Source organism: Sciurus vulgaris, assembly GCF_902686455.1.
Source record: "Sciurus vulgaris genome assembly, chromosome: 7".
Classification (NCBI taxonomy): domain Eukaryota; kingdom Metazoa; phylum Chordata; class Mammalia; order Rodentia; family Sciuridae; genus Sciurus; species Sciurus vulgaris.
Genome location: NC_136467.1, coordinates 117830783 through 117851370, shown reverse-complemented (window position 1 = coordinate 117851370; position 20588 = coordinate 117830783). Strand labels below are relative to the sequence as shown.

The following is a 20588-nucleotide window of genomic DNA, read 5'->3' as shown; positions in this document are numbered from 1 at the left end:
ACTTATAAAAAGAAGTAAGAACCAGATTGACATTGGCATTGACATCTTTTCAATAACACTGCATTCAAAGAGACAATGGAGTAATATCTTTAGAGTTCTCAGGGGAAAAGACTTGTGTTTATCAGTGCATTATAGTGGTACATAATATCAGGATTCATTTGATGTAATCATGCAAGCATGGAAGATAATTTGCTCCAATTCAGTCCCTAGTACTTCTCCTTTCCTTTACCTCCTCCCTCCCCCTGTTCCCTTTCCTCTACTGGTCTTTTATTTGTAGTCTTCTTTTAAATCAGTGTACTATGGATATACATAAAGGTAAAATTCACTGTGGCAACAGTCGCGTATGTACACAGGATAGTTTGGGTGGGTTTCAATACACTATTCCTCCCACTTCTGGCCCCTCGTCCCTCCCCCTTAATCGCCTTCTTCAACTCCACTGATCTCTCTTCTTTTTTCAGGGGATTTCCCCCTGCTTTCCTCCTTTCCCCTTTTTTTTGGTCTAGCTTCCACATATGAGAGAAAACATTCAACCCTTGACTTCCTGGGTCTGACTTACGTCACTCAGTATGATATCTCACCCATTTAAACTACCACTGAACTGTGAAATGAAATGAAATGCTTCAGAAAGTTCCCTGTCTTGATCTACCTCTAAAAAGTTTTTTGAGGATGATTACTAAAAAGGAATACAAGAAATAGACAGAAGTACAGGAAATAGTGATGAGCAAACAGGTAAACTTAGAGATAAATTTACATAATTGTTGATAATAAGATGATTGATAAGAATCCAGAAGGAAATATCACTTGATCACCACACTGGAAGTGATAGGGAGTAGGAGAGGCAGTGGAAGAAGTGGAAGAGTTTAAGGCCTCAGTTGGAGAGGAGAGGGTGGGAAGAATGGGTTGGGGGCAGAAGAAGAGAAATTTTGATATTGAGAAAATTACAAATAGGTTTAAATATCCTAATTTAAACTAGAAGGGTTAAAGTGCAGTGAACAACTTGAAGGAGAAAATGGAAAGCAGCAACAATGAAGAGTACAGTCAAACCAATGAGAAGCAAAAAAAGAAGAAAATATGGAATAAATGGAAATAATAAGACAGGAGAAATAGCTTCAAACAATGTTATGGGAATAAAAATAAATAGGTTATAGTAGCTAATTAAAGATCAGGGACACTGTGTTTGACTAAAGAGGAAAAGGTAAGTTATATTTTATCAATCAGACGCATAACCTGTAAACAAAATATCACAAAGCAATGAATAAGAGATGGAGAAATACAAACCAGACCAGCATTAGTAGGAAAAAAAAGTAGAGCAGAAAGAGTTTCAGGAAAAGGGAATATAGGAAGAAAAGTAATAAAAAGCACAAAGAGGAATATTTTCGATTGACAGAACACTCTATTCCCACGGATATGACCCTCTAGGACCAACTTGAGCCACCTGGATCGAAATGTTCTTGCCTGTCATTTTGAAACCTTGTCATTAGAGTTGGGTGTCCCTGTCAAGTTAATGAACAAAACAAAGACCCGGCTTTCATAGAGTTTTTATTCTAGTGGAGGCAGGTGGACACATGCACACGCACACACACACCAACTTAAAATCAAACTACAGAAAATGTCAGACGGTAATAAGTGCTGAGGGCTGAAAGGAAGGGTAGCAGGGTATGATTTTAAGTAGGGTAGCCAAGACTTCATTGAGAAAATGATAAAGGAGCAAAGACTTCCCTGTTGCTGAGGAAGGAACCATGCAGACTTCTGAGTGAAGAGAATTTCAGACAGAGGGGACAGCAAGAATGAATGGTTACTGAATATAAAGTGAAATAAATCAACTGTAGAGTGGCTATCGAGGTAAGTGGAAAATCAGGAGAGTGTGACATCTTAGAAGTCAAGTGAAGAACGTGGATAATCCACCGTGTCAAAACAGCAGGTGTATCAAATAACAGGAGGACTGAGAAAGGACCATTATTAAATTCAGCAAATAGAAGCCATGACTGACTGTGACAAAAACAATCTCAGGGGACCACTGGGAACCAAAATCTAAAAATAGGGTGTAAGAGAGAAAATGAAATAGTGAATACAGTCAACCATTTCAAATAGACTTGCCATAAAGAAAAGCTGAGGAGAGGGGAAGTGCCCGGCTGGAGGAGGTGGTGGGATCAAGGTGGGAGAGAGCCAATAATGGGAGAAGACCTGGGCATTCAGGAAACAAATGAAGCTTCCCTTCTGAATAATTTTAGGAAGTTTCAAAAAAAAAAAAAAACATGAGAGTAACTACCTGAGAAATCACCTAACCCAAATGATTACTGAAAGGAAGGGAATTTTATAAATGTTTGACATTCAATCAAGGAAACCAGATCTAAAGAGTGTTACTGGATTGTGATTATAATTGAAAGAAAGCCTACTCAGTTGTATTTTACCCAACAAAGGAAGACTATATTGAGAGAGGACTTAGTTTCTGCAGGATTCATAACAAGAGTTTGAGAGACAAAGTAAGGCAAGGTATTTCCAGCAATGTTCACGGAAAGGGGATATTGATCAGTGGACTTGAAATCTGGGTGCATTTATAGATATATTTTTCATCTTAATTGTAAAGATGGATATATTGGGGGATTATCCATGTGATTTCAGGATCAGAAAGCAACCTTATTAATAGAGTTTTCCATATAGATTCCCTACAAGAGGACAATGTATTTATCAAAGGGCTTGAGTGTCTAATCCCAAGGAGACTTAGCCAAGATATATTAATAAGTGGGTATTCTAATTTATTCAGTATTATAATGTGAGTTTGGTTCTAGTAGTCAGAAGCCTGGAACTCTCTGGATATATCAAAGCAAATGAACCTAAAGAGTAAGGACCAAGCTCTGAAATGACACTGAGGTAGAGCAGAGCCAATCATCAGGAGGCCTCTCTAATGCCACCCTTAAGCCAGGCAAGGTGGTTCATGCCTATAATTCCAGAGGCTTGGGAGGCTGAGGCAGGAGGATTGCAAATTCAGAACCAGCCTCAGCAATTTAACGAGGTCCTGAGCAAAAAGACAGTGTCTCTAAATAAAAACTAAAAAGGGCTGGGAATGTGACTTAGTGGTTAAGTGCCCCAGGTTTAATCCCTGATACAAAAAAAAAGGCCATCCATACCTTATTCCTTGTCCATCTAACCATATGTTTGAAAGATCGAACTAAGGAAGGGGCACGGAACTAACCGCTAGAAAACTATCTGGGTCTCTGCCACCACTAGCCATGCAACCCCATTAAGTGAGCACTGTCCATCTCTGCAGTCCTCAGTTCACATTATCTTTGCAAATGGGAGTAACAATAGCTATTCTGTCAGTCACACCGTTTTGTTTTGAGGCTCAGAATTAAATCTGAAACACACAGCTATATGAACAGAAGGTATTAAAGTTATCATCATTACATGCCCTAAGTCCTGAGTATATAATTGGTACACTGAAGCACATTACCACAATTATCTGAGAATTGAAGACAAGATGAAAAACCACGAACCCACTGAAGAAAATCTGGGAAATCCTACCTCTCAGCAACTGGTTTGGCAATGTTTTCAAAAATGATCTCTTGCTTTGCATCTTGATCAAAAATCCTCTGAAATCTGCAATGTGAAAGTGGTAATTATTCAAAAGCTAAGCCTTCAAACACTATTGGATTAATAAATCTTGTTTTGCTAAAGCTTTGTAAATGACCCCACATTTACATCATCGGGCTTACCTAACTTAACACAATGTTTGTCCTGTAGTCCCACCACACTGTGCTCTTGTACTCCTGTACACAAATGGTGGGTAAACAGTATTGCTTTGACAAGATCTGCACAATAAATCCCTCTGAAAAGCTGCAGCAGCTTTGAATCCAATAATAAACTGTGTGTTTTTTAGCTCTCAAGAGGGACAGTGTCTACAATTGGCATCAAATTCAAATCCAGATAACTGCATGAAATGGAAACCCAAGAACAGGATGTAAACAGCCAAAGAACTTCTGATATCTGACCTGTGAGCAAAGGGGGCAACTGTGAATTGTATGATTATTGAATTTAATTTAAAAAATTTGAACTGAAGTTTATTTTTCACAAATTAGGTACTGCATTCCAGCGTCAACAATTTCAATTCTCAGGAGGGTGTTGTTTCATTTTGTTGACCAGGATTCAAAAGTCAAAAAGTAAACTAAGATATATCTGTTCTGCAAAGAGAAGTCTTTATTAGATTGGCAGTGACTGGGAAGTGGGAGGTGGTATGGGGTCAATTTCACTCTTCTCCAGGGCCACACTGATTAGTACAAGATTGGGGGATAATTTGGGTAGGAGACACAATCTCTTCTTTTGTAGTGAGGTAAGGCACTACTAGCAAGTATGGCCTCCATGAAAACATCAAAAAATGAGGAGAGAGAAGTGGGCAGGGAGAGGGGACTGAGAGAACAAGAAAATGTTAGCACAGGGTGAATCCCCCACAAAGAATCATTGAGTATTGCTTGGGTTGTTCTTCCATCCTTTTTGTATATTTAAATTTTTTCAAAATAAAAATTGTAGGGAGGGGAACTTTAAAGCAAAAACTTTAAAACAAACACTTTGAGGGCATCTTCAACAGCTCTCAGGGTGGCATAGGAACCTCTGTCTACATGCCTGTCTATTCAAGTAAACTTGGCATATGTTCAATTAAAGTGTAGACTGTAGGTGACATGTAAGTTTTCACTACTGAGGACTTCAGAACAATGTCTAGAGATGGATTGGAAATATAAAATGTTAAGAAATTTGTCTTTAACCAACATTAACTTCAAAGGATCCTTATAGCTCAACAACATATGTTTTTAAGAAACAAATAATGAACTACACAAGGAGATATTCTCAGCATGTCTCAGATAAGGTGGTTTTAGACAGCAGTCTTTATTGACCAGTGTGCTCTGACTACTTCTCAAACCCCATGGGTGTAAAACAGCTTCAGATATAAGCACCAGCGTCAAGAGAGGTCGACATAACACAGGTCTCCCTAGGCTCTTCAGAGATGGTCTACTAGGACATCTGAGCACAGAACCCCTAGTGGTACCTAGGAAGAGAAGAGTGGTGCACAAAGCTAGCTGGCTTCTTCTATCAGGTTGGTGATGACTGAGTGAATCAATCAGCCATTCCTGATCACACTTCCTTACAGAATAGGAACTATGTCTCCTACCACATAATCAAGAGATGGCAGGAGTTTTGAAGAAGGCAATGAATCACACACAATGCACTAGAAAAGGTACCTTATGTAAAATAATTAATTACGGTATGTTCATTTACTCATGTATTTGTTTCACAAAAATATACTGAGTGTCTATGTATCAGGCACTTTTAATGAGGTTTGGATTAGAGGGTTCAATTAGATTAAAATGTAATTTTAGTACAATACTATAAAACATACTGAATTCCTTGGAAAACATGATATTCTCCACTATTTAAAATAGCAGATGGTAGAATCACAAGCAATTCAGATCCCTCTGTTTACTGCCCCCTCCCCATTTTAGAATGAAGATTTTTGGTATCAAACTATAATGTCATTAATTATACATTAAGGATGAAATATCATCATCCCAAAATATTTTATTTTATATAACATGGTTGCATAGCATCTAAAAAGGCATTTTGATCAGCTCTCTTCTGAAAACCACTGAAGAGCAAAACAGAATCACAGAATTAGGAGAGATTTTAACAGTTCTAATTGCTTATGAGGAATAAGTTTAGGTGCACAGAGATTAAGTAGTTTCTCATGGTCCTAAAGTCCATCAATAACATAGCTTGAGACATAGCTGAGATACCTGATTTCTAGGTGGTCCTTTCATTTTTAAGAAGTTAGATAGGATTTTTCTGAACTCCATTTCAAACTCCACATATGCTGATGTTTTTGTACCCCAAACCATTCTTCCTGCAATCTTCCTCACCCCAATAAATGACATCTCCAACTTTTTAAATGCTGAGTCCACAGTCCTTAGGGCACCCTTGACCCTTTCTCTTTCTATTGCACTACATAGTCAATCTACCAGCAAATTTTATCAGCTCTGACCTCCAAAATACATCCAGAATCCAATTACAGTCAGCACTTGGTATCCTTGGGGAACTGGTTCCAGGACCCCCTTGGATACCAAAATCCACAGATGCTCATGTTCCTTATATAAGATGACATAGTATTTGCATATAATCTATGCACATACTCCCCTATACTTTAAATCATCTCTAGATTACTTAGAATGCCTAATATAATGTAAATGCTCTGTAAATAGTTGTTAACTATATCATTTAGGGAATAAAAACAAAAAAGTCTGTGCATGCTCATTATGCACTTTTATTTTTTTCAATATTTTCAATCCACAGGTGATTGCATTGTGTATCAGAACTGAAGAAGTACAGACACAGAGGGTACACTGTGTTTCTTAACATCTCCACTGTTACCACCATGACCCAAACTACCATAATTTCCTGCCTAGTTTTCCTTACATCCTGTTTTCCATGTATCGAGGGTGATCGCGCTAAAATATAAGTGAGATAATATCATTCATTCTTCTGCTCAAAACCCTCCCGTGCCTTCCCATGGGGAAAACTCAAGTGCTCACTGTGACTTAGAGAGCTCTGTACCATCTGTTCACTCTGTGCCCCCCGGACTTATCTTCTTCCCCTCAGCCCCTAGTTTCCTCTACTGCAGCCCCACTGATCCCTTTCCCTGTCTCTGAATGTGCTGGGTACGCTTCCATTGTACAGATATCCTCGCGTTATTCCCTTGGTGTGGAATTCTCATCTCTCAGCAATTGAAAGGTTAATTTCCTCACCTCTCTTTCCTGCCTTATTTTTCTCCATGGAACTTAACACTTTGACATGCATTTATTAATTTGCTTGTCTGTCTCCTCCCACTAAAATGGAAGCTCCAGAAGAACAGCAGCTTAATGTATGGTCCCTACTGTATTCCTAGCAATGAACACAGCACATGGTGGGTAGTCAATAAATATTTATTGATCGAATGAGTTTTCTTGGGGGGAAACAGCCTTTAAAATGCTTAAATATTTATCTCTGAATATATGTATAAGTTGAATATTTTATTTTATTTTAAATATTAAAACCAATATTTTAAATTCAGAAATCTAAAATATAAGCAAATGGTGCTCTTTCAATAAGCATATGTTTAAATGCCCTCTGTTTCTTTATAATGCAAAGAATACTTTAGAAAGGGTCAATAGATACAGATATGATCAATTTGTTTTTAATATAATGGGATCATGCTGAACAAAATGTTTCAACAAATTGTTGCTTTACAACGACTGGCTTAGACCAGCTGCCAGCTTCAATGAAGACATAGTTATTTAGGTATGTAGCAGGCTTACATCCCTGGAAGAATGCCCCTTCTGCAAAAGTCAATCATGTATCATAGGATGCTCCTTAAAGAAGTCAATGAGAGGCAATAAAGAACTGATAAAACAAAGCAAGGACCACCTCACTACGCAACCACATGTTAACAATCCTGCTTGATATAAAAGGAGACACTAGAAGATGGGGTAGGTGTGGAAACAGAGATATACATGAGAGGGACAAAATGAAGAGTTGTGAAAATCAAGGAGAATTCTCGATGACACCAAAAACAAGAGCAAATAAGAATCTGAAAAAGAGAAGATCTGGGGATATAGCTTAGCGGTGAGTGTGGTGAGTGTGTGGTTAGCATATATGTGGCCCTGGGTTCAATCCCAGCACAGAGAGAGAGAGAGAGAAGAGAGAGAGAGAGAGAGAGAGAGAGAGAGAGAGAGAGAGAGAGAGAGAGAGAGAGAGAGAGAGAGAGAGAGAGAGAGAGAGAGAGAAATACAGATGTACAGGCAAAACTTTAAAGTACCTGAGATAGTTTTGTCCAAAGGCCAGGGCAGGATAGTCTCAAAATAGGGCCTTTGTAAAACAGTCTAGAGAGAGATGCAAGTGAGTAATTAGGATTTTTCAGTTAGGTTTAGAAATCTACCACCAAAGTGTGAGCCAGAGATCACATATGCATTTAACTTAAGCTCAAACTTCTCCAGAAAACAAAGGTGGAGATCAAAAGAAATGGCTTAATCTGAAACTTGAGGATAAAGACAGTGTGAAATATATATCCATAATCCCCCCAAATTCAAAGGCTGGCTACTATAAAAGTATTCAGACCAAAGGCACTGATGATTATCCACGGTGGCCCCTTGGTACTTTCCACCCAGACCCTACAGCTCAGCACTGCCCCCAATAATATAATGCAATCATAAATGTGAGCATATATGTGATTTAAAATATTCTAGGAGCCAGGATTTTGAAAAAAAAAAAAAGTAAAACAAAATAGATGAAAATAATTAGAGTAGTATATTTTAACCCAATACATCCAAAATGTTTTCAATTATATTACAATATATAATAGATATGAAAAACTTCTTAACGTATTTTACATTCTCCTTCTCTTTTACATATTGAGCTTTCAAAAAGCCCTCATGTATTTTATACTTTATGGGACATCTCATTTTGGACTATACATGCTTCAAGTGCTCAAGAGCCACATGTGCCTTACGGCTGTTATATCAGACAGCAGAGAAATCAAGTGTATATATGTGTATATGCAATCTGTGTATCATATTTTAAAGAAGGGTTACCTAAACAGGACACAAGATTATACCTGAAGGTCTAATTTTTAATGAAGTTTGGTCATACATTAGAACTTCCTATAAGTGCTAAACCATAGCAGGTGGAGTATAGAAAGGGTAACATCAGATAAACAGAGATGGCAAAGAAAGGCTGAAATCTGGAATATAATCTCAGATACAGAACTATATCCTCTTTCAACTTTAAGCACAGCAGTGAACTTGAGTTCTTCCTCCAAGATGAGACAGTCATAACTACTTTCTCCACAAGAAATGGGGCCAATGGCTTCACAGTGAATATTAATTCAGGACAAAAATTAATCCAATAATGAAATAGGAAAAAAGCAAAAGAAGGACAAACTTACTTAAATCTGTAGCTTTCTCGTTTATTATTCACAAATCCATCTGCCAAATCACGAGGTATGATAATTTCCAAGCTAGGTGTTAAATTTTCATCATCATCTATGGAATAAATCTGTAAATATGAGAACAAATGAATATAAAATGGTGAGATCACAGCTTTGAACTATGAGTGTGTTATTATGACTTGCATACTAATGGTATAAATTTGTACTTTTAAGGGAAAATGTCATAACAGTATAATTTGGATAATTTTCCTCATTGAAATATGTGGACTCAAACAAATATGTGGAACAGAACCAGAGGTAAAACCTGAATCAATGCTGTATCAAAACTCAGATCATCTCTGAATGATTTAAATACTCAAATTTGAGAATCTAAATGTCTCTGTTGTTGTCACTGAAAACTAACAGCCCTGAAAGAAACATATTATCTCAATATTGCTTTGGTGCTTATCAAAAATAATATTTAACTACAACCAACAAGCATTTTTGAGTATTTACAAAGTACTAGACACACATACAAGGATGAGAGTAATCTGAGCCTTCTCAGAGAGCTATGAGAATTCTCGAATTTGTTATGTTCAAAGAAGCCCAAGTTTCCATGAAATATATTCAGGCATTTGATAAGACATGTGGTTTCAAAAGATACATGTACTTTGTGTCTTTGATGTCATTTTCAAGATTTTCATCCCAGTCCAGCCACTAATTGGCAAGTGACCTGAGAGAAATCACTTAGCCTTTCTAAGCTGATATGGAAATGGAGGGTCATAATCAAAGCCCTACAACTGTAACCTTCTCTGGTTCTCTTCTCAGTTACCTACTTCTATATTTATTGGTCAGGAAAACCAAGACTCAAGCCTAAAAAGAAATCATGTGGAATAAGGAAAAGCATAATATTTGGTGTCCAAACACTGAACTCAATTTACCAGCTGTGTGATCTGCCACCACTTTCAGAATCAAGGTTCCTTATATATCAAGCAAATGAGGAAAACAGAATTGCCTCCCTTACAAGATTGCTGGGGGCACCAAATGATGTAATGGAAATGGAAGTATTTTGTAATGTACCATAAAAAAAATCAGTCATTAGATTTAGAGGTTTTTGGTTTTTTCTTTTTAAAATAAGACTTCTTGTCTTTCACCAGGAAATAAAATTCTTTCTAACAGGCAACACTTCCTGTTTAAGACCCATTTAGATGTTTGATTATGGGAGGAAAGTCATTCCTAAGCAAGTAAAAGTCCCCCTAAACCTCCAGAAAGTATGAATAATTTCCTAAGTGGATTTTTATTGAAACCGCGCATTTAAAATGCGAAGACTTCAGGTACAAAAGTCATTTGTAAAATAAAGTTGTTTGTAGAAAGTATGAACGTCAGGTTCAAGATTTTCTGGCTAGGTTTTCTCAAGAGACATGCAAAAAGTATATCCTGTAGAGTACTGCATTGCCAATCCTCGCTCCCCTCAAAAACACAGTTTAATAACCACAGGTAAGTGAAGGAAGTGTGTAAAACACTAAATACACAGAAGCGAGGAGTAGTGTACATTTAAAAAAAAAAAAATATATATATATATATATATATCTATTCTCACAGACGAAGAAGAACTGATGGGTAGGAACAATGATTCCTTGATATCCACCCCCCTTACTCTGATTAAGCCAATCTTTGAGTCATTAAGAAAAGCCAGAAAACTTAGTTTAAAATATTGGCTTTCTACGCTTAGTCATAAAAATATTTATTATCTGATAATAATTATCAGAGATAGGATAGTTATTTTTTAGATGACAGAACAAATGCAAGAATGAATATGAAAATGTTTCTGAAATGTACAAAGCACTGTACAAAAGTGTTGCCATTGCTAAAATTATCAGATTCATACAATGTATCTTCCTTATTAATCTATAAATTATTATGATTTAATATATGTCTTAAGGAATATACAGCCTTTGAGTCATTCTTGGTTTAATACTACATAATACTACAAATAGCAATTGCAGACAGAGAAATAATCATATAATCTTTTGTAGACAAGATCCAGTGCTAAAATATGTAGTTTCTAAAGTAGCACAGGACTCTACTCAGTATTTATTCATTCTTATTCTTTTTGCAAATGTGGCATGTAACGTTTCAGAGAAGCTGACATCATGAAAAGGCAACATGATACCTAAAGGTACTTCTGGAGGATCAAGTAATCCACTTCCTAGACTCACCTAAGAAATGTGAAAGGAGACACATTAAAAGAGCCAAACCCTGCATTTTAAGAAAAGAGAAAGTTAAGGGCTGCCAATGTGGCTCAGTGATGGAGCACATGCCTAGTATGTGAGGCCCTGGGTTCAATTCCCAGCATTAGAGAGAGAGAGAAAGGAAGAGAGATATTAAATCCAAGCCTCTCCATCAGCTGCCCAACCTTACCAGTCTTTTCATCTCACGAGAACATCTGCTTTTGACTGCAAGGTCTCTGTAAACTCAATGCTTTTAGTTAAGACTCTGTGGGAAAAGTTGCATACAATATACTTTTTACATGCATTTTATATGCACTTTAAAAAAATCTTTCTGTAGGTGATTGTAAAAGGAGAAAAAAAAGGGAAGATATTCATAGTTCTTTCCATACTGCTTTGTACCTTAAAAAAAATTCTTTGGAGTCTTCTTATGTATCTTTTTCTGAATGTACTCTATGAGAAAAACAGCTGATAATAATGATAATGACATTGTTTTCTCCGTGTTTTAAATACATAAATTACATGAGGCAAATGCTAAGTTATGAGTTGCTATGATGTTACATACATGTGTACAATATAGATATGGGATAGAAATAAAACATAAATAATATACCTATTCTAAATAATATACCTATTCACAAATATGACTCAAGTTACCCTTGCCTAAATTCTCATTCTGGAAATGATTTTTATTTTTTTCTGCCCAAAACATGAATAGCTATAGAAAAAAAATCTTTAATTAAAATCGCAGTTCTGCTACTCACCAGCTGGGTGCCCTGGTCACATTATTTAATCCCAGACTCAGTTTCCTCATTAGTAAAATGAGGGAAATGACACTCATCTTGCAGGTTTTTGAGAGGATCACAAAAAAAACAAAACAAAACCAAAAAAAATGCAGAGAAAGCCCCGGTCAAGTGGCAATTTCTCAAGTGGTAAAACGCCTATATTCCCTTATAAGCAGAGAAAACACTGTTTTGAAACATTTAAGAAGCTTACAAAGTATCTCTGCTCAGAGCCAAGGTTAATGCCTTACTTAACATTCTTTGTAATTTGAATTAGCACACTAGAGGAAGCACCTAGTAAATACTCACAGATGTTTTCTGAATGAAGCATATATGTGTATTCTCTGTGTCAGGATGCATAAATAATCTACAATGAGTATACATCGAGATCACGTGTTTGTTGCAGAATGACAATATTGTTAGAAAGAAATTCCTGAGGGACCACTGCCTGCAAAGTAGTAAATATGTATATGCTTTGTGTATCATTTTTTGTATCATTTCAGACATTTAGAAGCATGCATCTCTTACTTACACATATTTTGCCCCAGTGGGAAAACACGTTTCAGTGTACCTGTATGTCGGGAGTTCTGACAGTGCCCCAGAAAGGTGCAGTAAGCGCCCGGGTGTGGCTGAGGCGCAGTCTATGTGAGTTCAAACAGGCGAGAGCCCGCCCTGCGTGAACACTTTGCTTTGTGCCGGGTTTGCACCCCGAGGGCTGTGAGGGGTGGGAATAGACTGGGTGACCGTCGCGTCCCTCACGGCGTGCAACTGCGTCCACCTGGCCGCAGGGGCTCTCGCTCAGGGCGCGCTGGATTCCTGGCCGTACCCGCGCGTCCGCGAAGTCCTCGCCCGGCCCGGCCCCTCACGTGCCCCCCACCCGCGACCTGGAGGCCCCACCGCGCTGGCGCCCCCGCCGTACCCCTGATTGGTGCTTCCGGACAGGGGGTTTTACCCTCGCGAAAATCTGGATCGTTTGCTTCACCATTTCCTCCCTGGCTCTGCACTGACCCTTGACCTTTCTCAGGCCTAGGCTTCCAAAACTTGGGACTCCCACCACCTCCAGCTACCCGCAGCCTTAGCAACAGTAACTAGGAATGCTACCCAACGAGCACCGCGGCAACCAGGACCCCGCCTCCTCTCCCTAATTGGTCGCGGATTAGGAGGGTCGGCTCGGAGGGAGAGGTTGAGGGGCGGAGTTGGGGCGGGGCCTAGGGGAAGGCACTGCGCATGCGTGAGGGCCGACTCTTGCCGGGGTGACGGGGGTTGGGTAGAAGTGGTAAATGCCGTGTATACTTTACTCGGTTCCTTAACTCATTCTTTCCTCGTGTCTTCGCCTCTTTGGGGCACAGAGGTGATTTTGCATTTATTGTTCCTTCATTGAAGAAATGGCACTTGATTTCTGACAGTATCCTAGCTGAGAATCTTGAACTAAGCAAAACTGCCCTGGCCAACTTGGAGATCATGATCTGAAGAATCACAGATTTTCAACAGAAAATTACAACCGAGGGAAAATTGCTATGCTAGGATCGGGTTAGGCACGGTATTCTTCCTAGCTCTGTTTCGGAAGAGTAAGACTGGGGAAGGGGACTGCTTCCCACGTAAGTCATGTCAAGAAAGAATGGGCTCCTCAAAAGACACTTCAGTATCCACCAAGAGGCCCGACCTCGTTATCCCCCAAGGAAATAGAAATTTAAACCACAATGAGATATATCACTGTATGGCTATAATGGCTGAAAGAGTGACAGCATCAAACGCAGACAAAGATGCTGAGAAAATGAATCACTCATACTTTACTGTGGAAATATATATAATGGTTTGACCCTTTTTTACAAAACTGAAAGTGCAATTACTCTGAGACCTGGCAGTTGCACTCTTGGGCATTTATCCCAGAGAATGAAAACTTGTGTTTACACAAAAACTCCTCTGTGAACATTTATAGCACCTTAATTTATAATAGTCCCAGACTGGAAATAACTCAGGTGTACTTCAGCTGATGAATGGTTAAGCAAACTGAGAAGTACTATTTATCAATAACAGAGACAAAACTATTGATACATGTAACAACTTGGATGAACTTCCAGGGAATTAGTTTGTGTAAAAGAAGCCAAAGTCAGAAGTTAAATGCTGTATGATTTCACTTATATAACAGTCTTGAAATGACAAAATTACAGAGATGGAGAGAAGATTAGTGGTTGCCAGAGAGATAGAGAGGGCAAGAAGTGGCTATGGTTGTAAAGAAATCCTTGTGATGTACTGTTCTGTATCTGACTGGGGTGGTGGTCACAGAAATCCACACATATAATAGCATTGCATGGAACAAAATACACACACACATACACACATGTGCACGCATGAGTGCATGGAAAACCTTCAAGTCAAACCAGTTGGAATAAGATCAATGATTGTAGCACTGTCAATTCCCTGATTGTTATATTATACCACAGCTATGTAAGATGTTACTACTGTGGGAAACTGGGGGAAGGGTATGCAAGTTCTATTATTTTTTACAACTACATGCAAATCTACAATTATCTCAAAATAAATAGCTTTTAAAAAGAAAATGAAAAGGCAAACCACAGACTGGGAGAAAACTTTTGCAAAGCATGAGTGATAAGGGACTTGCATCCAGGATCTATATAAAACTTTTCAAACTGAACCTGGTGATAGAAAAATACACAATCCAATTTTTAAAAAGAGGCAGCACAGCCAAAATATTTGAAAAAATGCTTTACCAGAAAGAATAAACAAATGCTGGGGTTGGGGGTACAGCTCAGTAGTGGAGTGCTTACCTAATGTACACAAGGTCCTTGGTTCAATCCCACTACCACCAAAAAGAAAAAACTGGCAAATAAGCATGTGAAACTGATGCTCAATATCATTTATCATTATTGAGGTGCCAATTAAAACCACAATGAGATACCACTACATGACTCTTATAATGGCTAAAAATAAGAAAAGGAAACTGACAATATCAAGTGCTGACACAGACACAGCATCTGGAACTCCAAAGCATCACAAGTTAGGAAGTGAGATGAATCAACCACTTTGAAGAACAGTTAGACTTACTGCATGACCCAGCAATCCTGATGCCAGACGTGGGAATTTAGACTTGATGACGGGAGAGATGAAAACAAGTCAGGAGAGAGAACACACTGCCAAGGCTTTTATTAGGGCTTCTACTAAAAGAAGGGACCAGAGTGCGAGGCTGGCTCACACCCGACAAACAGCACTGTCCAGAATGTGAGGCTGGCTCCCCAAGGGAAAGAGTTAATTTTATTTTTGCAAAAGGGCTATTTGCAAGGAGGCTCAGGGTTAAGAATGTTAATTGTCTTGAGATAAGTTTCAAAGGTGTTTGTGTGTTTCTGTGAGAACACTTTAACGGAGGAAGGCAAGATCAGTGGTTGTTCTGTAATCAGATGTTAGATTTTCACATCCACATTGGGTTCTTTAGAAGCATCTCCATCTTGTGATAATGATGAGCTGCTGTACCTGTTAAAAAAGAACACACAGACGGGAAATAGAAGAGAACGTAAATCATGGCCAGTAACAAGTTCAGGACCCTGGCAATTTGCCATTTTGATGGCTCCTCTATGGTTTTATCCTTTATGTTGTTTGTCCTTGGAGGGTCATGGCAAGAGCACCCTGGCTCTAATGAGGCACCTGGTCTCTGAAGCTGTTCAGGTTGTTTGAGGGGGTGGGGAAGGCACATACCAAGCTTCTAATACCTAACAGGCTATGAGTTAAGGTAGGGGAACAGACACAGAGGCTTATGCCATTTCTTAGCGGTTGTCAGGTCATGAATTAAGGCCCAGGAGCGCATTTGCCCTTTGTCCTTATGATGGTCTCTAACTGTCTAGTTCTTGTGCCTAAATATTTACCCAAGTGAAATGAAGACACACAGAAACCTAAACAGGAATATCTATTCCCAAGTGCCCCAAACTGTAAACAAAGTAAAATGTTGTTTAACTGAAAAATAGATAAACAAGCCGGTATAACCATACAATAAAAAAGAATGGACTGCAGGCACCCACAAGGGCACAGATAAATCTCAGATTTATTATGCTGAGTGAAAGATGCTGAACTCAAAGGTTATGCATTTAAAATTCCATTTATATGACATTCTAGAAAAATAAAAACTATAGAAATAGAAAACAGATCAGTGACTTCCAGGGACTGGGAGTAGGGAAAAGGGTTGATTGCAGTCAACATAGGAGAGGGTTTGTGTGGGGGCTGGGGGTGGGAGATGATGGAACTGTCTCATTGTGATTGTGGTTGTGGTTACATGACTCTATGCCTTTGTCAAACCTCATAGAACTACCTATACATTTAAAAGAGTATACCGTAGATAAATTGCACCGAAAAAAAGAAAAGGAAGGAAGAATGGGGTTTGAACTGGTGCAGCAGTCCCTGCAGATGGAGAAGACAGCAGGTATTTATTAAGTAGAATTTGGAGATTTTTACCTAGTGAGGAAGCCATTATTCAAGATTGGGCAATCTGGCAGACAGATAAAATTGATTCAACTGGGGAAGAAGGAGAAACAAGAAGGTGGGGACATGATAAAGGTAAGTGCCCATGGAACTTCAACAGGTATTTGGATAAAGTTTAGGAGAATCCTATGGCTGAAAATATGAATTTGGGAATTCTCACAAAGACCTCTTTCCAGAAAGTGGCCACGTTATTCAAGAAGACTGAGCCTGAAATACTAACACCAATGGTTGGAAGAGCAGAGGAGGCCACACAGGAAGCTGAAGAGAGTGGACGGCAAGGTCTGTGAGAGGAGATGGAATGTTACGTGGAAGTCAGGGGAAGAGAACGTTCTGAGAAGAAGAAAGTGTTCAGCAGCGTTGGACATTAACAAGAATGTACTAAAAATGTCCATTCAACTCAGCAGCCGGAAAGCATTAGTGATCGAGATGGTGGTTTCAGTGGTGTAGTGGGGTTAGAAGGCAGGTTCTAAGACATGGAGGAGCGAGTGGGAGGTTAGGAAGTGGAAGAAGCCAAAATAGGCTACTTCCTCCAGCAACTTGCTTGCCAAGGGTTGTAAAGAAGCAAAACCCAGGGTAAAAGCCAGAGGAACCCCGAATGAGGAAGGGTCTTTTGTTTACCTCTAGGGTGATAAATCCAATAGAGAAGGAGAGGTTGCAGGTACAGAAAAAGAGAAGGTAGTGGATGGTTGCCCCAGAGTAAGTGGCATTTTATCAAGAGAGTGCCATGAGAGGTCAGAGGCAAGGGAGCTGAGGTTAAGTGCCCCAGATCGTTGTAAACATTGAACCAGGGCATCTCGGTTGTTTGAAAGATGCTAGTGGCCTTTGATGTGAAGGAGTGTTGCATAGGACTGGAAGGATATCTATAGGTCTAGGAAGAGAGAGCTTTGTTCTTCCTGTCTTGAGCTCTGGCTCATATGATCAAATGCATCGATGAGGAGGAAGTTTAAGTTCAAATCCTGAGACTTATCATTCCTGAGAGTGTGACCTTGGGCAGGCAATTTATGTTTTCATATCTTAGTAAGTGGGGATGGTTTAGTAATAGCTACCTCATGGAGTTATCCTAGAGATTAAATGGGGGCCTGCAAGTAAAAATGTTAACAAGGTACTCAATGAGGAGAGGACATTTATACCCATAGGATTCTGACCTCGGAATTGGATTCCTTGGGGTTGTAAACACCTCCTAAAGAACAGAAGCTATGGCACAAATATGTATATATGACTCATTGGGATTGTAAACTCAATACCTCCCAAGGCCTGATCTGTGATGTAAATACCTTAAGCAGATGAGGAAAAGAAATAGGGAGTGGGTATGGAAAAGGGAGACCAGTGTCTCAACTAAAAAGCAATGCAAGGACAATAGAATGAATCAGACAGAACTCTCCTATGTTCATACATGAACACATGACAGTGAAACGCAACATCATGTGCAGCCACAAGAATGGGATCCTAATGTGAATAAGTTATACTCCATGTTTGTATAACATGTCAAAATACACTCTACAGTTGTACATATCTAAAAAGAACAAATAAAATAAAATTTTTTTAAAAAGCACAATGCTGCTTAAAGACAGCATATTTGTGGCTCCCTGTTCAAACCTCTGATTCTGTCCCTGATGTAAGTTACTCCCAGGCCATCCTCTCCTCTGACAGCTTTCCTTAAATCTCTAACAGATGGCTATAATGGGTACAAACTAGGTTTTGTGATTAAATCTCCAACTTCTAGTGTTTTTCCCACAACTTGATTTACATTCAGTATTATTATTTGCACCTTACCAACTTGTTTAAATGTGAGAATTAAGATGTTTTTCAATTGTTTAAAAGATTCTTGAGCTCTGCAGTTGCCAAAATAACAGATAATTGCACAAGGCAAATTAGCGTGGGTTTAGGAGTCCCAAATCTGAAAGAAATTAAGCTGTATCTGAAATGAATTAGTCTATAGGAAAGTTAGTTGGGTTTGTTTGCTTGTATATTTTGTTTTGTTTTGCTTGGGAAAAGCTTTCAGCTCTAGTACTAGTTTTCAAGGACCTCTTTAGCTGTTGGTGCTACAACTATAAAATGCATCATTTTACTTTATAAGTCTGAAGAGGGACCCGTAAAAATGTTATGGGCTGGTAATTTTGATATAGAATGTGTACATAAAATTGCCTAATTGCAGTAAGCTTTCTTCTCCCCTCTTTCACACATGACTTTGAGGGATTTACGTTTCTTTGTTCAAAATATCCCTCCTGGTCACAGCATGACTGTCTCCCCCTCCCCTTATTATCAGATGAACAGGCAAGTCAAGACATATGCTAGAAGCTTCACTAACCCCATTCGGGGGTCTTCTGTTAATAACATCCACCAAAGAGCAAGGCCAGTAGTCAGAATTTCCTGATTATTAGTAAATAGCAGTATGAATAGAATAGAAGTCAGTTGATTAAAAAAAAAAAAAAAAAACTGTCCCTTTATAGTTGTGAATACCAGATAGGATGCTGGCCTTGCATAATTCCTGAGTGCCCCGACTGAGGCTTTTGTGGAGAGGAATTGAAAGATTCAGAGGACAGGGCATATTTTCTGTGGAGGATACTTTCATTCGGAATCCCTTTCTCAGTCCAGCCCCCATTTATTCGTCTTATGGGTGGTCGGTACTAGAGGGAACCCCTTAATACCACTCAGTCAAGAAAGGCCATTTGTTTCATTGTTTTTGAACCAAGTGGAGAATACACAGGGCAATTTCTGGTACTCATTAAATGCTAAATAATAACATGCCGTTAAATTGCAGAGCATAGGTCCCACAAAATCTGTAAGATATAATTTGAGCAAAGAATTTTCTCTTTGGAGAATATGTTCGGCTAATTTAAAGCATAATTTCATTAACATATCCATCTTTGCACACACAGCAGAGTGAAATTCTTACAGCTTTACTAGCTAGCGCCTGTCTTTACAGGATGCAGTGGGACTCGTCGGGTTGATCAACTTCAACGTCCTTCCTTTTCCTACCTGATGGCAGATTTAGAGTTGAACTGTCATCCTGGGTTCTCTCTCCTGCTGGTCCATCACCTCTCTGGCTGAGAGACAGAACCCCCTTCCCCAACATTTGTCTGCTCCTCTTCCTGCAGCCCTCCTGGGGCTCCCCCTGAACAACGACATCAAAGTCATGTAGGGCTGGGAGCTGGTGTCCAGCCATATGGAATTACAGCCCAGGCTCCAGCCGGATTACAGAGTGGAGCACAAGAACCAAATGACAGTACCATGGCACAGAGGGAAGCCTCCCGTTTTGAATGGAAAATATGACTCTTTGTGTATTTATACGCAGGCTCCTCATAAACAACCTGAATATTTCACCAACATCCCAGTGAAGCAAGGGATGGGCTGAGTTAAAAACAGTTCTAGAATGTCTCTCTTCCAAGTAAGTCACCCTCCCTGCCCTATCTTCTCAGGGCGTTTACTTAACCGTGTTTCTGTGGCTATTTCAGAAGTAGAAAGAGTACTGGGAAACCTAACTAGAAACATAAAAGAAAATGACTTAGGTGGTAAGGCGCCTTATCTGACTCATCATTATTGGTCCCAAATCCTAACACACCGTATCCATCCTGAAACTGGGTGTTCAGCAACAGAATCTATCCTGATCTATCTCCACTTCCTCCTCTCCCATTCATTTCTCGGCCTCCTGCAGTCTGGGTTTCGTTGCCCATGCTACATGGAGCTTGTTTAAACTGCACCTCCAGAGCAAAGTCTTTTGTCTGCACATCTTGGAATAGCATTGCGATGGACCCCTTGCTTCCTTTCTCTTTGAATAGCTTATAGCCGAACCGTTTTTTTAAAGTCTGGATAATCCCGCCTGCTAAATACCTTTTGTCTCTCTTCCATCAACTCCATCCTCACATTGTACTGCAGGGGCTCCTGGTCTCTTTGACAGAATTAACCAAGGCCTCCCAGCTATTTTTCTTGCCTCTGATCTGGTCCTCCTCTTCATTCCATCTTTAATAACTGTTACAAGATTATACAATGTAAACCAGTTTGTAGCACTTCTTGTTTGATGATCTCCAGTCCTTCCCTGTTACAAATGGTGTCTAGTCTAGAAGTCCTTCAAATCTAGTCCAAATTGCCTTTTTGTTAATTTCATAGTCCTTACCATGTCCTCCACCTCCAACTTCCCTGCTCCGG

General features: G+C 39.2%; 1 protein-coding gene across 4 annotated transcripts in view; it reads right to left on the bottom strand.

Moving 5' to 3' along the window:
- KIF6 (kinesin family member 6) overlaps positions 1-13031 on the bottom strand; it is a 410860-nt gene extending 397829 nt beyond the window's left edge. For all 4 annotated transcript variants that reach the window (XM_079148124.1, XM_079148122.1, XM_079148123.1 and 1 more), the window contains exons 1-3: positions 12874-13031; positions 8963-9072; positions 3523-3597 (exon numbers count right to left, since the gene is read on the bottom strand). In XM_079148124.1, coding sequence (XP_079004250.1) covers positions 3523-3597; positions 8963-9072; positions 12874-12939 — 251 coding nt within the window. In that variant the 5' untranslated portion in view covers positions 12940-13031. The remainder of the gene's footprint in view (positions 1-3522; positions 3598-8962; positions 9073-12873) is intronic.
- Positions 13032-20588: the final 7557 nt, after the last annotated feature.